We start from the raw sequence: 17,532 nt of genomic DNA on the forward strand, positions 1-17,532 counted from the left end.
TGTTGACTTGCACTTTATTTTCTGCCACTTTAATTCACCATCAAACTTCCAGTCTGAATTTTTTGTTTGTGGTCTTCTCTATTGTTACAACAAGGCCCAGCATGGTCGTCAGAAATGATCCAATCCAATCCAATCCAACTTTATTTGTTAAGCACTTTAAGACAACCAATGTTGACCAAAATGCTGTACAGAAGAATAAACAAGACATCATAAACAGACAACATAACAGAACATAACATAACAGCTCACATAAAGCGCAAAAATTACATATGAAATACAACAATAAATTAAAAGACATAAAACATGAGTAAAAATAATAACCACGCAATAAGCAATCAAAATAAGAAATTAAATCAAGTAAATAAAGTCGACATCTTACTGGGTATCAAAGGCCACGGAGAAGAGATGGGTTTTAAGAGATGATTTAAAAACAGACAGAGAAGAGGCCTGTTTAATGTGGAGAGGCAGATCGTTCCATAATTTGGGTGCCGACACAGCAAAGGCACGGTCCCCTCTGAGCTTCCGCTTAGTTTTAGGCCCACTCAGGAGCAGCTGATTATCTGACCTGAGAGAGCGGGCGGGTGTATAAGGGTGTAGAAGCTCAGATAGGTAGGGCGGGGCAAGACCATTTAGGGATTTAAAAGCAAATAAAATAATTTTAAAATGGATCCTAAACTGAATAGGCAACCAGTGGAGTGAGGCTAAAATGTGCGAAATGTGCTCATGTTTACGTGTGCCAGTTAAAAGACGTACAGCTGCATTCTGTACCATCTGGAGACGGGCGATGGAGGACCCACTAACCCCCACATACAGTGCATTGCAGTAATCCAGCCGAGTGGTAACAAAGGCGTGGATTACCGTCTCAAAATGCTGCCTTGACAGAATTGGCTTTATTTTGGCCAGCTGCCTCAAATGGAAAAAGCTTGATTTAACAACAGCCTTGATCTGACTGTCAAATTTAAATGATGACGTGTTTTGTCTCGGCATGTTGCATCTTACAGTATTCAATATTAAATTCTCCAACTTTAGATAACTTTCTTTTGGTCTGTATCTGAGTTGGCCATTTCTGCATGTCATCATGTTTGCTTTGTTTCCCTTGTCATTCTGCTATAACTCAAGGAAGCCAAACGTTTTTCAAACATTGACAAATCCTGGGTGAAAATCATGACTCGGGCTCGTGAGACCCCAAATGTAGTGCATTGCTGTGTAGGTGATGAAACCATGGGACAACTTTTACCACATTTATTAGAACAACTGGAAATCTGTCAGAAGTCATTGACAGGGTAAGTCTTTAATCTTCTGAGCTGTCATTTGTCCTCATGTTGTGGACAGAACAGTAACCATGATATTGGTTCAGACCAGATTTTAACTTAAAAATCAGACTTTATTTACAGTAACATTATTTAATTTAAAGTTTGTATATTAACATAACAGTACTGCAAAACATTTCTATTATTTTTCCCTAGATGAGCTATAAATAATTTTCAAACACTTTGTTTAAAAGCACATTAAATGATATATGTGTAGGAAGGAACTGCAGATGCTGGTTTAAACCGAAGATAGACACAAAAAGCTGGAGTAACTCAGCGGGACAGGCAGCATCTCTGGAGAGAAGGAATGGGTGACGTTTCAGGCCGAGACCCTTCTTCAGATATAGTTGTCCTATTCTTGTCTAGCTATTAGTGATTGCTTTACTTTCTACTCATAGGTACCTTGAAAAGAAAAGACTTCTTTTTCCTCGATTCTTTTTTGTATCTGATCCAGCCCTCCTTGAAATCCTTGGTCAGGCTTCGGATTCCCACACCATTCAAGCACACCTACTGAACGTTTTTGATAACATTAAAACTGTCCGTTTCCATGACCGGGTAAGGTTAAGAAACAGATAATTAAAATGAAGCATTTATCATTCAATGTAAATAGAAACATTAACTTTAATTCTACTTATTGTCCTCTTTGGTGCATGTAAATGGGAAGGTCAGGAAGCATAATACCAGGTATTTAACGAGGTTGCTGCTGATGCATTCAATCCTTCAAATTAACTGAAAATTGAGCGGTGTCAAATTTGCATGTAGCCAAGTCTATTGAAATTTGATCTTGCATCTTGCTGAGATATGGGCAATAAGCTCTCTTATAGTAGCTCCGGTGCAGTGATCAATACAATTTGAAATTCATTATTTCTGAGCCATTAACTTAGTTAACAGGAGGCCTGTTGAGTTGAAGTTTAAACATGGGATGTTATTGAGTAAATTTGAGACATTATGAGGTCAATATATCTTTATTAACAGGTGTATGATCGTATTTTGGCTGTGTCTTCACGCGAGGGTGAAATAATTGAACTGGATAGACCTGTTATGGCAGAAGGAAATGTAGAAGTCTGGCTAAATGCTTTACTGTTGGAATCTCAGAAATCACTCCATCTGGTCATCCGTTCTGCATCTATGAGCATTCAAGACACTGGTTTCCAACTGACTGAGTTTCTTAATTATTATCCAGCACAGGTATACTTCTGGTTAAAATATTGCAATCTATTCTCAATTTATTTGTAATTGGAATATGCGACTTGTTAACTCTACCATTTCATTTATAAAGGCATATATTCATGTTTTTATGCATCAAAAGAGGATTTGCTCAAGTAAAAATAACAATCTTAAAAAGAAAAGCGGATCATATTTGTTTAAATGTTATCATTAGAGATAAACTGACTAGTTTGAGTTTAGAATTTTATGTTATATCCACTATCTAACATGAGATATTTAAAAATCACTACCAATGTCAGATTGTGTCAATCTATATATTTTATTTTTTTTCCTAAAGGTTGGGTTGCTTGGAATTCAAATGATTTGGACAAGAGATTCAGAAGAAGCATTAACCAATGCCAAATATGACCGAAAGATTATGCAACAGACCAATCAATCATTCTTAGAATTGCTGAACATCTTAATTGGCATGACAACAAAGGATTTAAGTGCAATGGAGCGTGTGAAATATGAGACTCTTATCACTATCCATGTGCACCAGCGAGATATCTTTGATGACCTGGTAGGAATTGAGTTAAATAGTTTGCCTCTCTATAATAGTCTTGTCTCGTTAAAGGTTTTGAAAGGCAAGTTGAATCATCAAATTCATCTTTGATGAGACTTTGACAATGATTGAAAAATAAAATATATCCTCAGTATTGTTTTTCCAATTTAATCCATTCTTTATTAAAAAGCATGCATTTGGACAGTGAAATCTAACTAATTTGATTAACAAAATAATATAAACTAGTGTTTAAAACACAACAGCAGATCATTTTGAAACAGTTTTTTATAGTATTCTTACAATATAGTTTTAAAATCCTGTGTATTTCCCACTTAGGAAGACAATATTTTATTGGATCCAAAATGTTCTTAGTTTTTGATTATTGATCTGCAAACCACTATTCAATAATCCAAAAATTGGAAAATTAATTTATTTCAGCATAGCAAATCTTAATTTCCTTGTCTTTTCTTTGTTAAAATTACATCAATAGCCATTGGTTATTCAGCCCCTTGAGTCTGCTTTGCTTGTCAATAAGATTATGGCTGAAATAAAACAAAGTTGTAGTTATCTGCCCTTAATCAATATTCCAGAATCTATTACTAAACACCAATCATCCTTTCAGCCTTTTCTAGTGAAAAATTTCCAGATTAATGCGATCCTCCCAATAGGAAAAAAAAATGATAGCTGGTCAAAACACAATGCTGAAGGAACTCAGCGAGTTGGATAACATCTGTGGAGGGAATGGACAAACTACACTTGGGGTCGAGACTGGGAATTGGTTTAAAAGAGAGATGGATGCTTTTCCGTCTTTCTTCCCTCTCATCCAATCCGTCTGAAGAAGGGTTCCAAAGGAAAACATCCTATGTATGCACCCTCCACAGGTGCTGTTTAACCTGCTGAGATCCATGAGCACTTTGTGTTTTTGCATAAGTTTCCAACATCTGCAATTTCCTGTGGCACAAATGAATCCTAGTATTTCCTCATGTTAAACTGAATGTTACAAAAAGCAAGGAAACTGGGAAATGTAATGTTGGACATGTATTTTTAACTGTTATGACTAATTACATTTTTAACGGAAAGTAATTTGTACCCTTGAAATGTTAACTAAAAACTTGTATTTGATTCATTGTGAATCTTATCCGGTCACTTTTTTGAGTATGTTGAACATTCACAAGAAATATCAGTTGCCTTGCAACATTCAAGTGGAGATTCCCTTGTCAGACTGCAAAAGGACATTTTTATATTCAGCATGGCCAACACAGAAGAAAGCAGTTCAGTGCAACCAAGATAGAAACATAGAAAATAGATGCAGGAGTAGGCCATTCGGCCCTTCAAGCCAGCACCTCCATTCAATATGATCATGGCTGGTCATCCAAAATTAGTACCCCATTCCTGCTTTTTCCCCATATCCCTTTTTTCCGTTAGCCCTGAGCTAAATCTGACTCTCTCTTGAAAAGGTCCAGTGAATTTCCCTCCACTGCCTTCTGTGGCAGAGAATTCCACAGATTCACAACTCTCTGGGTGAAGAAGTTTTTCCTCATCTCAGTCCTAAATGGCCTACTCCTTATTCTTAAACTGTGACCCCTGGTTCAGGGCTCCCTCAAAATGGGGAACATTCTTCCTGCATCTAGCCGGTCCAATCCCTGAAGAATTTTATATGATTCCAAAAGATCCCCTCTCATCTTTCTAATTTCCAGTGAATACAAGCCCAGGCGACGCATTCTTTCCTCGTATGTCATTCCCGCCATCCTGGAAATTAACCTGGTGAACCTACGCAGTCCTTCCTCAAATTAGGAGACCAAAACTGCACACAATACTCCAGGTGCGGTCTCACCAGGGCCCTGTACAACTGCAGTAGGGCCTCCTTGCTCCTAAACTCAAATCCTCTCGCAATGAAGGCCAACATGTCATTAGCTTTCTTCACTGCCTGCTGTACCTGCATGCTTACTTTCAGTGACTGATGAATTAGGACACCCAGTTCAGACTCCCCTTTTCCTAATCTATGGCATAATTCAGATAATAATCTGCCTTCCTGTTCTTGCCACCAAAGTGGATAACCTCACATTTATCCACATTATACTGCATCTGCCGTGATCTACCCACTCACCCAACCTATGCAAGTCACCTTGCAGCTTCATAGCATCCTCCTTGCAGCTCACTCTGCGACCCAGCTTTGTGTCATCCGCAAACTTGGAGATGTTACATTTAATTCTCTCCTCTAAATCGTTAATATACATTGTAAGTAACTGGTGTCCCAGTACTGAGCCTTGTGGCATCCCACTAGTTACTGCCTGCCATTCTGAAAAGGACCCGTTAATTCCCACTCTTTGCTTCATGTCTGCCAACCAGTTCTCTATCCATGTCAATACCCTACCTCCTGACTTTCACAGATCCTGTCACTGCTTTCCAAATGTGCTGCTATTACATCTTTAATAATCGACTCCAGCAACTTCCCCACTGCCGATGTAAGGCTAACTGGTCTATAATTCCCTGTTTTCTCTCTCCTTTCTTAAAAAGTGGGGTTACATTGGCTAACCTCCAGGCTACAGGAACTGATCCAGAGTTAAGAGAACATTGGAAAATGATCACCAATGCATCCATGATTTCTAAGACCACCTCCTTTAGTACTCTGGGATGCAGACCTTCAGGCCCTGGGGATTTATCTGCCTTCAGTCCCAACAATTTACCCAACACCATTTACTGACGTGGATTCCCTTCAGTTCCTACCCTCCCTAGATCCTCAGTACCCTAGTATTTCTGGGAGATTGTGTGTGTCTTCCTTTAGTGAAGACAAAACCAAAGTACTAGTTTAACTGTTCTGCCATTTCCTTGTTTCCCATTATAAATTTACCTGTTTCTGACTGTAAGGGACCTACATTTGTCTTCACAAATCTTTTCCTCTTCACATATCTAAAGAAGCTTTTACAGTTTTTATAATCCCCGCAAACTTTCTTTCATGCTTTATTTCCCCCCTCTTAATTAACTCCTTTGTCCTCCTCTGTTGAATTCTAAATTTCTCCCAGTCCTCCGGCTTGCTGTTTCCTCTGGCCAATTTCTATGCCTCTTCCTTGGATTTAACACTATCCTTAATTTCCCTCGTTAGACATGGTTGAGCCGCCTTGCCTGTTTTATTTTTTAGCCAGACAGGGATGAACAATTTTTGTAGTTCACCCATGCGATCCTTAAATCTTTGCCATTGCATCTCCACCGTCAACCCTTTAAGTACCATTTGCCAATTCCCATCTTATACCATCAAAGTCTCCTTTCTTTAAGTTCAGGACCCTAGTCTCTGAATTAACCGTGTCACTCTCCGTCCAAGATGTGTACTATTTTGAAGAATAATCACATCCCCGAGGGTTGGAGAGTCACATGTTGATTGTTGAACTTTAGTTGAGAGCTAAAACAATGCTGAACTAACTAATTTGCAGTTAGGTGAGAATATAATTTAAAGTTGACGACATAAAAGTATCAAGAGTAGAGGGACGCGGTCAGGGTTATTTACCACAGGACACCAAAGCGTGTCTTCAGTCAGACAGTCTAAGCACCAGAGTCTTGTGGGAGGCATGTTCCAGATCTCAACAGGATTGCTGGTTGTTTACAGCAAGTGTACAGTACTCATGAAATCAGAGATTTCTAGGGAAATCAGTGTGAATCATAACTTATGCACTCAGACATTCTTGCATGAAAATTGTTTTCTAAAGGCACTGAGCCAATCAAACACAACTCTATCATGAAGCATGGTTTTAATGCTATATTATGGGCAATGCAATTGCAGCCCCTGTTATTTTCTCAATTTAAGAATTAAAGATAAAGGAAATAACAAATACTTTTTTTTAATGTGTTTGTTTTGCAGTGTCGTCAACATGTCAAAAGTCGCACAGATTTTGAATGGCTAAAACAGTGCAGATTTTATTTTAATGAAGACTCTGATAGAATGCTGATCAACATTACCGATGTTGGATTTGTTTATCAGAATGAATTTCTGGGCTGCACAGACAGATTGGTTATCACACCCCTTACTGACAGGTGGGCAACTGAAACACTTAACGCTGCTGTTTTTATTTTTTTTAATTAATTAACAGGATATGGATTTTGCTGAGTGCCACATTTGTTAGCCATCCCTTATTCCCATTGAAAATGTAGTGGTGGTCTGATATCGGTCTAATGGATGCAGTTCTTGAATGTCTGAAGTCCGAAGAATTAGATGTTGTGATATTGAAACAACCTGAGAAATTATTTCTAGGTCTTTGTGGTCCCATGTGTTTTCTAATTATGTGTTTCTTGATGCAAGAGGTTTCATGTTTAGGAGGATTGAAATAAAAACAGTGCTGGAAACAGTTGCAGCTCAGGCTTCATCAGTGGAAAAAGAAACAGTTTAGCATTTTATTTTGGAGACCCTTTACCATAATTTGGGGGCTTCATCGGACTTCATATTTTGGAGGTAATGTCTGATGAACCTTAGTGAGTTGTTGGAGTACTTCTTATAGGTGGTATTTGCTGTTTGTTGATCAAGGAGGCCTGCATGTTTTGCAGTTTCTTAAGTAATGTTTGGTCTACACTTATCCCAGCTAATGGTGTGTAATCTATCCTGGTCTTGTAGCAATTTCAAAAGGCTTTGAACAGCTATACGAGTTTGGCATTAGCGCTATTCTTCACTGCACAATACCCAACTTTAACATGCTTTTGCAACAGTGGTATTTATGTGGCTGGCCAAGATATATCTTTGATGATGTCAATCGGAAATTCAGAAATGTAAGTGGTTGGAATCTTTCGTGCTGGAGAAGGCCATCGGCAGGCAGTCAAGTGGTGTGAATATTACTTCCATTTATCAACCCACGTCTGGGTGTAGTTGCCCAGGGCTTGCTAAATGTTGGCACATAGTTGGTCCATTTTAACTGAACTAGACAACATACAATCATCGGCCCATACAGGGCTCGAAATTAGCGGTTGCCCGGGTGCCAATGACCACCCAAAGTGCCGCCGGGCAACCTAAACGCCGAGTCATTTTGCCTGGCTTGGCAGATACTGGTTTATACCGAAGATAGACACAAAAAACTGGATTAACTCAGCGGGTCAGGCAGCGCCTCTGGAGAAAAGGAACGTGACGTTTCGTGTCGGCGACGGCTGTAGTGTGGGGCAAAGGTACTAGGTGCGGGGTGACGAAGGGTCGGAGTGAATGATGGGCCTCGCACAGCAGCAGCAGCGGCCGCGACAGCAGCTCCACCTCCTCCTCCTCCCGCACCCGCTTGCAAATCCGCCAACGGCGATATCCACTTTTAAAACAAACCCTCTTTCACGCCAATGCCGGGAGGAGGGAGGGAAGGGGAGGCCTCCTTCCGCCGTCTAAAGCAGCTGCACCAAAGATCCTATCCTATAGCTATAGGATCTTTGTGTACAGGATGAGTGGGGGGGTCATTACAGGATGAATGGGGGGGGGGGGGGTCAGTACAGGATGAATGGGGGGGGATCAGTGCAGGATGAATGGGGGGTAGACAATTATGCTGGAGAAACTCAGCGGGTGAGGCAGCATCTATGGAGCGAATGAAATAGGCAACTTTTTGGGTCGAGACCCTTCTTCAGACTGTTCCCCCCATTCTTCTTGAATGGGGGGGATCAGTACAGGATGGATGGGGAGGGGGGGTCAGCGCAGGATGAATGAGGGGATCAGTAAAAGATGAATGGGGGATCAGTACAGGATGAATGAGGGGATCAGTACAGGATGAATGAGGGGATCAGTACAGGATGAATGAGGGGATCAGTACAGGATGGATGGGGGGCATTAGTACAGGAGGGATGGGGGATCAGTACAGGATGGATGGGGGAGCAGTGCAGGATGGATGGGAAGGCGGGTCAGTACAGGATGAATTGGGGGACAGTATAGGATGGATGGGGGGGTGGCAGGAGAATCTATGCGAGGTGGATAGGGTGATCAGCGCAGGATGAATAGATTCTGGGAGGGGGGGTAGATGGGGAGGGGAGCACAGGGGATGTCAGTGTGGACTGAATAGAGGCGGGAATGGGGATCAGTGCGGGAGGGAGAGTCAAGTCAAGTCACATTTATTTATATAGCACATTTAAAAAACAACTCTCATTGGCCAAAGTGCTTTACATTTGTTATAAGAATAGTATAAACAAACAAACTAAATACATATATACATATAGACCTCGCTCAGTGGACGTCAGGAAAGGCTTGGGAGTATAGATAAGATTTTAGTCTTGACTTAAAGGAGTCGATGGAGGGGGCAGTTCTGATGGGAAGGGGGATGCTGTTCCACAGTCTAGGAGCTGCAACCGCAAAGGCCCGGTCGCCCCTAAACTTATGCCTAGACCGTGGGATATTCAGCAGCCCCAAGTCGGCCGATCTGAGGGACCAGGAGGTGGAGTGGTGGGTGAGAAGACTTTTAATGTAGGAGGGGGCAAGCCCATTGAGGGCTTTGTAGACATAGAGGAGGGTCTTGAAATGTATACGGAACTGCACAGGGAGCCAGTGGAGAGAGGCCAGGATCGGGGTGATGTGGAGAGGAGGGGTCCTGTACGAGAGAGAGCGAGAGAGTATAATCGGTTTTAACACCTATTGTCATAAAATGCCTTTAGAGATTTCCATGCAACCTGTATATTTAGTTATGGATAAATTATGTGGAAAGTGAGTGTGTTTCTGTGCCAATAACAATAACGACCCATGCTATGGCCATGTCATGGGAATTTGCGGTCCTTCACAGAAAACATGTTTGCATCAATCTGTAGTGTGCATGGTTAAGCATATATGGTACCATTGGTCCAGGATTTATTGACACAGGTTGATCATATGCTGAATAATCCAACCACATTTTTGTTTGGAAGTGGAAAGAACTCATAGAAATTGCATTAATCGCAATGTGTAAAAAGAGTTGAGATACTGTATTATAATTTTGCTGCATGTCATTGTGGTATATATCATGTCTTGATTGGTGAATATGTTTAGTTTGTGACTTTATTTGAAGCAGAAATAATATGTGAATGCTTCATTGAGCTTAATTCCGACTGGTAACTATGCACTTCGTCCGAGTACATTATCGCACGCGTCATGCAAACTGTCTTAAATGACCACCTAAACTGTCATTTGGCAACCCAAAAAAGCTGCCTAGGTTGCCCGGCTGGCAACAGGGAAAAAAAGTTAAGTGAGAGCCCTGCCATATACCCACTTCAAATCACATGATGAGGCTACTTAATCCTCTTTCTTGTTGGCAGGGTGTTATATACACAATTTCACTGTTGGATATGTGCCCGTTTGTAATTGTACTGATTAAGCTGAAGTTATGATTCTGCTTCTCCCTACACAATTATTAACTGACCAGATGAGTATTTAAAGAATTTTGTTAATTTCAGATGGGACTTTTCCAATTTCTTCATTGAGTTTGCACTGTATACTGTACCTTACTTTTAAGAGCTGGCAATACTTTCATGTGGGAAAATGAAATATTAATTAGGAAAATGTAATTGATCTAAATTTTAAAATTATCCACAAGTTTCTTGATTAGCTGAACATTTCTATTTTTGATTCAAAATTCCAGCATCTTCATTGGTTTTTGCTTTACAAGTAACTAATTTTGTATGGAATAAGATCCCATAAAAAAATTGAGGGAGCATTGTTGATTACAGCACTGTTGATTATAGCACTTCCTTTTGTGATGTTGTATCCTTTAATATCCATCTGAACTTCAGCCAGTGTAACAATGTTGCAATAACACACTGGATTACAAACAGGTCATTCACTCTCATTGTGATGAGAGACTGAATATCACAAATTTCTCACTCCGTTACTGTTAAATTCCTGATCTTCCATTGAACAATCTAGTTCCTTGTCCAACACAAGATAGACACAAAAAGCTGGAGTAACTCAGCGAGTCAGACAGCATCTCTGGAGAAAAGAAATAGGTGACATTTTGGGTCTCGACCCTTCTTCAGATGAGAGTCACGGTCTCAACCCGAAACGTCACCTATACCTTTTCTCCAGAGATGCTGTCAGACTCGCTGAGTTACTCCAGCTTTATATGTTGATCTTTGGTTTAAACCAGCATCTGCAGTTCCTTCCTCCACACTCCTTGTCCAACACACTTGTGCTATGTTATGTCCTTTAGGTGTTACATAACTCTAGCTCAGGCACTTGGAATGAACATGGGAGGAGCACCTGCTGGACCAGCAGGGACAGGCAAGACTGAAACAACCAAAGACATGGGAAGGTGCCTTGGGAAGTATGTTGTGGTTTTCAACTGCTCAGATCAAATGGATTTTAGAGGTCTTGGTAGAATCTTTAAAGGTAAAAAATTATATTTTTAAACATGCTATCGTATTATATTTATACAAGTTTCGATTATATTGATCTGTTTCAATAAAAACAAACATTAACAATGATGATTTTAAATGTGTGTTTGTTTTCTCCCCATCTTTCCTCTTCTACTGTGGCCAACAGACTTAGACTTAGATCCTTTATTTGTCATTCAGACCTTTCGGTCTGAACGAAATGTCGTTGCCTGCAGCCATGCATGTAATAATAAACAACAAAACACACAATAAACACAAATTAACATCCACCACAGTGAGTTCACCAGGCACCTCCTCATTGTGATGGAGGCAAAAATCTTAGGGTTACTGTCTCTTCCCTCCTCTTCTCCCTCTGCGCTGAGGCGATACCCCACCGGGCGATGGTAGATAGGTGGTATATTCACCCAGGTATGAAGGAATTACAGATGATGGTTTACACCGAAGATAGACACAAAATGCCGGAGTAACTCAATGGGTCAGGCAGCATCTCTAGAGAAAAGGAATAGGTGACATTTTCGGTTAAGACCCTTCCTCAGATCTGCAGAATGGTCTTGTCCCAAAACGTCATCTATTCCTTTTCTCTAGTGGTATATTCACCTGTTCTTCTCTAATTGGCCACTAGATGGTGTGCGAGCAATTAAATGTGCACACTGAGCGTCTCATAAAACCAACAGAATACAGTTTCCGATGATAGCTTTATTGCAGCATCTCCTCTTGGAAATCCCTGACGTGTGAATGTTCAAAGTGGTAAATTCGGTTCAATTTCGGATGGAATTGAGAACCTTGTCCATTCACGCAGAATCTTTACCAGTGCGCACCAACTCACAAACACCCCACTCACCTGCCTTTCAGTCATCACTTGCCCCATCCTTGGAAGAGCCAAGAAGAATCCGCACAGCCATAAATGAGCAACATCCTTGATCCCAAAAGATTGCTTAAGAAGAAGCAAATTGTACGACTTAATCTTGTCATTGTTCATTGGAAAAATATAATATTGCAGGTGCTAGAAATCTGAAATAAAAGCAGAATAAAAATGAAAATGCACAGAAGGTCAGCATCATATGTGCAAAAGGTTATTTTTCATTTGAATGATCATTGATTTGAAACATTAGCTGGTTTTCTTTTCACGGATAATGTCTGACTTCGGTATTTCCAACATTTCTGTTTTTATATTAGCCATTACTTATTATTTTGTCCCAGCCCAAACTTGCATCTTTATTTTGAGGGGTAATTAATTGTTTTGAATAAAACAATTGTAATTTATGGCATGTTATTGTTTGAGGAATTAAAAAAGATGTATTTAAATTTTATTTTGTAGCATAAAGCATTATTGGAAACTGCATATGATTAAATAATATGCAAACAACCTCTGAGCAGTAAGCAGACATTTTGAAAGCTTGAGATGCATTGTTACCATGTAATGAAATGCTTCAAACAAATTTGCCAGAGGACATTGAAACAATGATGTACACATTGTTTGAACATGCCTTATGCCTTTTGGAAACTTTTTCCATATGTGATAAAGCCCTTGCAATTAAATTTGCAGCCTCCATATAGGTTAACAATTTTCACTAACATTTCATATAAGTAGCCTTTTCAAATGCGATGGGTATTTTCCATCTATTGTGCAAATCTTTCAGCAGTATTCAACAAGTGTACAATATGAGTTATCCTTTTCATAGGCCTAGCACAGTCTGGATCTTGGGGTTGCTTTGATGAATTTAACCGCATTGACCTGCCAGTTTTGTCAGTGGCTGCTCAGCAAATTGCGATAGTATTGACTTGTAAAAAGGAACGCAAGAAAATTTTCATATTCACGGATGGAGATTCTGTCGAAATGAATCCTGAATTTGGAATATTCCTCACCATGGTAAGTGAAATACAGTTTGTGAAAAACATAAAAAGAAAACGACTAGGGTTTTGTAAGAGTATTTGAACAAATGGTACAACTAGGTAACTATAAATCACAGGGTGTTCATTATCACATATGACATAATTGGAATATATTCAATATGCAATAATTTAGCCTTGTAAGCAGACGTGGCAGTCAAGCATTAAAATGCGAGTGCCACAAACCCACTTTTTAACAGCTGACTTAGTAAGAACTAGGAATTGAAGTTGAACACATAGAAACATAGAAAATAGGTGCAGGAGTAGGCCATTCGGCCCTTCGAGCCTGCACCGCCATTCAATATGATCATGGCTGATCATTCAACTCAGTATCCTGTACCTGCCTTCTCTCCATACCCCCTGATCCCTTTAGCCACAAGGGCCACATCTAACTCCCTCTTAAATATAGCCAATGAACTGGCCTCAACTACCTTCTGTGGGAGAGAGTTCCAGAGATTCACCACTCTCTGTGTGAAAAATGTTTTTCTCATCTCGGTCCTAAAGGATTTCCCCTTTATCCTTAAACTGCGACCCCTTGTCCTGGACTTCCCCAACATCGGGAACAATCTTCCTGCATCTAGCCTGTCCAACCCCTGAAGAATTTTGTAAGTTTCTATAAGATCCCCCCTCAATCTTCTAAATTCTAACGAGTACAAGCCGAGTCTATCCAGTCTTTCTTCATATGAAAGTCCTGACATCCCAGGAATCAGTCTGGTGAACCTTCTCTGTACTCCCTCTATGGCAAGAATGTCTTTCCTCAGATTTGGAGACCAAAACTGTACACAATACTCCAGGTGTGGTCTCACCAATACCCTGTACAACTGCAGTAGAACCTCCCTGCTCCTATACTCAAATCCTTTTGCTATAAATGCTAACATGCCATTCGCTTTTGGAGCAATAGCAGGCCACCTGACACTTCAAGCCATTCAGTGTGATGGTGGATGATCTGTGATATTTATATTTCTCCACGATCCTGAATTCTCCAATCCTTCAAAACATTATCTGCACTTCCTTTAAATATCTTCAGCCATCTGTGCTGAAGAGTTTAAGAAATTCATAACTGAATAAATTTTTAAACCTCAAATTTTTGATAACTTCCTGGTTTTTACTGAGTCCGCTGTTAAAAAGTGGGTTTGTGGCACTACCATTTTAATGCTCCAGAACTAAACTAAATAGAAAGGAACTGGTCAATGTTTAGTCTTGACTGCCACATCTGCTCACAAGGCTGAATTATTGTTAATTGTTTATGTTGCATTTGCCAACATTTGGCCTATATCAGCTTCTCTGGCAGCTTCTTGCCAGCTTCTTCTGGCAGCTTGTTCAATATATGTGTTTCCCTCTGCATGAAGAATTGCCCTCTCATCTCTTTTAATACTTTCCCTTCTGCAATGCCCTCTCGTTCTGTACTCCTCTACCCTTGGAACAAGACTGACCATTCACTTGATCAAAATCCCTCATTATTTTGTACACCTATACGGTCACTCCTTGGCCGCTCACCCACCAGGTTAATGATTTTCTTCCTATAGCAAGGCGACCTGCTGTAGACCTCCAAGTGTGACTTTAACTAATGTCTTATATATGAGCATGCTGACTGGTTGTATATCATGGCTTGGTTCGGTAACTTGAGCGCCTAGTAGCGTAAGTTAAGTGAAATCATCAGTTAAATCCCTACTGAAATATGTAAAAATCTCCGCGTTTTTGCGTCTGGTTTTCGAGGAGATACGTTTCAAAGGCAAAATCACACAGACACAGACACAGGCGCACGGGCACACACACACAGACGCGCAGACAGACAGACAGACAGACAGACAGACAGACAGACAGACAGACACACACACACACACACCCAGACGCACACACACAGACGCACACAGTTTTAAAAGTATATAGATATGATAGATAGATTATGTTCCTGCTTTGATCTTAAGTACTTTCTAATGACCATTACCTCAGTAACAGTCTGGAATATCCATCCTTTCACTCTACCAAGATAATATTAACCAATTCCTTTTCATGTATCTGATTTCCAACTTTGTACTAGCCCCAGAAAGATATTAGTCTGTGAACAATATTTATCATTGGTTCGAACTGAACCATTTGACATATTTTTGATATGTGAGTTTGCATCAGAAGTTGTGTTATATTCAGTGATTTTATTATAATATTTGATTCAACTAATTGCTCCAATTTCTGTGGTGGTAAAATTATTATTTGGCCATATGATGAAAAATGTGTCCCTTAGTTGTTCAATTATCAAGAGAGATTTTTTCTGTTTCTGAAATATGCTTTTCAATCTGTAGAACCCAGGCTATGCAGGACGCCAAGAATTGCCTGAGAATCTGAAGATTAACTTCCGCTCAGTTGCCATGATGGTACCAGATCGTCAGATAATTATTCGCGTTAAGCTTGCTAGTTGTGGATTTATTGACAACATAACTCTTGCCAGGAAGTTTTTCACCCTGTACAAATTATGCGAAGAGCAACTCTCTAAACAGGTTTGTGTATGCCAGATCACACGCTAACACTGGTCACTGACAAACTTAATCAAAGTGACAGGGTAAAGTCGCGATTTATCAGATCATACAATGATCTGTATGTGTTTATGTGTGTCACATTCTAATTAATTATTTATCTTATTTTTCCCTTCTGGGAGCAGTATTGATTACAATGGCTGCAAACTTAACTTCATGCCTTCCACTTCTGAACTTCCAATTAATAAGCTTAATTTAATTTTTGATTTCCATTTAATTTTGCTACCGTTCACAGAATGTAAGATTTATATTGTTCAGCATTTATATTACTGGAACGGTTGATTAATCACAGAAAAATTAAGACTTTCATTTTGTGATTATTATTTGTACCTAATCTACAATGTCTCGCACTTTGAAGCTGATAAGGGTGAATGTTTAAATCTGCATGATGAAATTTATTGACAATTGAGGAAAAGCATTTGAGAAGCTACTCAATTTAAATTCTGATTTTAATGATTTTTTTAATTCTACAGAGTGAATCCACAGATAACTGTCATGTAACAGGGAGTAACATCTGAAACGAGTGCAGATCTAATAATGTGCGATATAGTTTTAAAAACTTCTTACTGTTGCACCTTCATTTGATTTGATTTGATTCAATTTATTGTCATTGCACTTTTCAGTGCAACGAAATAGAAATGCAGTCATAACATAGAATAAATAACAAGCACTCAACACAGTTTAAAGTCCCAAAGTCATTGTCCCAAAGTTCATGTTGTTACATGTTGCAACCAGATCAAAAGTATAACCTATCAGTAAAGTGTTACTAACTTCTGGAAAGAGGTCAAAGTTATGAATAATAGTAAAACACCCCTACCATCGGACATTGAAGGTGTTAGTAGCCCAGAAAAAATAGCTGAGAGTTGGTGTGAGCACTACCGTAACCTGTTTAACTGTGTTAAAAGTAACCCAGTTAGAATCAATCATGAACACATTGATCTCTCTGTAGATTTGGTAGTTAGGGCAGCAGATGTCTATGATGCCATTAACATGTTGGATAACAATAAAGCCTGCGGTATGGACTGCATTACTGCAGAACATCTAAAATATGCCAGCTATAAGCTCTGCCCTTTGCTTTCCATGTGCTTTAATGGTTGTCTGGTTCATGGTGTCCTGCCAAATGCTAGTATGTCTGTAATGTTAGTGCCTGTGCTTAAAGATAAGGCTGGTAAGCTCAACAGTATGGATAATTACCGACCTATTGCTTTAGCCAGTATCTTATCTAAAGTACTGGAGAGAATACTGTTGACAAAGCTGGAAATGTTTGTCCTTACCACTGACAATCAGTTTGGGTTCAAAAGGAAACATGGAACTGACCTGTGTATCTATGCTCTTAAAGAGATTGTGTTCAGGTACACAAGCCTGAATTCATCTGTATTTCTATGTTTTATTGATGCGTCCAAGGCATTTGATAGAATTAATCACGAACACTTGTTTGTAAAATTGCTAGATAGAGGTGCCCCTAAATTATTAGTGAGAATTTTAGTATTCTGGTATGCCCATCAAACGTTTCAGGTTAAATGGGACAATGTTGTATCTGCTCCATTCTGTGTTAGTAACGGAGTGCGGCAAGGAGGAATTTTCTCTCCTATTTTATTTAATGTTTATATGGACGAACTGTCAAATCAGATAAATAGGTTAAAAACTGGCTTTCTTGTGGGCAACACTATTGTTAACCATCTTATGTATGCTGACGACCTGGTCCTGCTCTGTCCATATAGTGCTGGGCTGCAGCAGATGCTGAAGGTGTGCTCTCAGTATGGCCTTGATTATGACATTAAGTACAACG

General features: G+C 39.7%; 1 protein-coding gene across 1 annotated transcript in view; it reads left to right on the plus strand.

The window, feature by feature from the left end:
• The window catches only part of dnah5 (dynein axonemal heavy chain 5), a 227,990-nt gene that overhangs the window by 117,796 nt on the left and 92,662 nt on the right, over positions 1–17,532 (plus strand). The window contains exons 31-38 of the mRNA XM_033048007.1: positions 1,120–1,283; positions 1,709–1,865; positions 2,286–2,498; positions 2,815–3,039; positions 6,875–7,047; positions 11,139–11,317; positions 13,005–13,192; positions 15,513–15,707. Of these exons, the coding sequence (XP_032903898.1) occupies positions 1,120–1,283; positions 1,709–1,865; positions 2,286–2,498; positions 2,815–3,039; positions 6,875–7,047; positions 11,139–11,317; positions 13,005–13,192; positions 15,513–15,707 (1,494 nt within the window). The remainder of the gene's footprint in view (positions 1–1,119; positions 1,284–1,708; positions 1,866–2,285; positions 2,499–2,814; positions 3,040–6,874; positions 7,048–11,138; positions 11,318–13,004; positions 13,193–15,512; positions 15,708–17,532) is intronic.

The sequence above is a fragment of the Amblyraja radiata genome, chromosome 2, assembly GCF_010909765.2.
Source record: "Amblyraja radiata isolate CabotCenter1 chromosome 2, sAmbRad1.1.pri, whole genome shotgun sequence".
NCBI lineage: Eukaryota > Metazoa > Chordata > Chondrichthyes > Rajiformes > Rajidae > Amblyraja > Amblyraja radiata.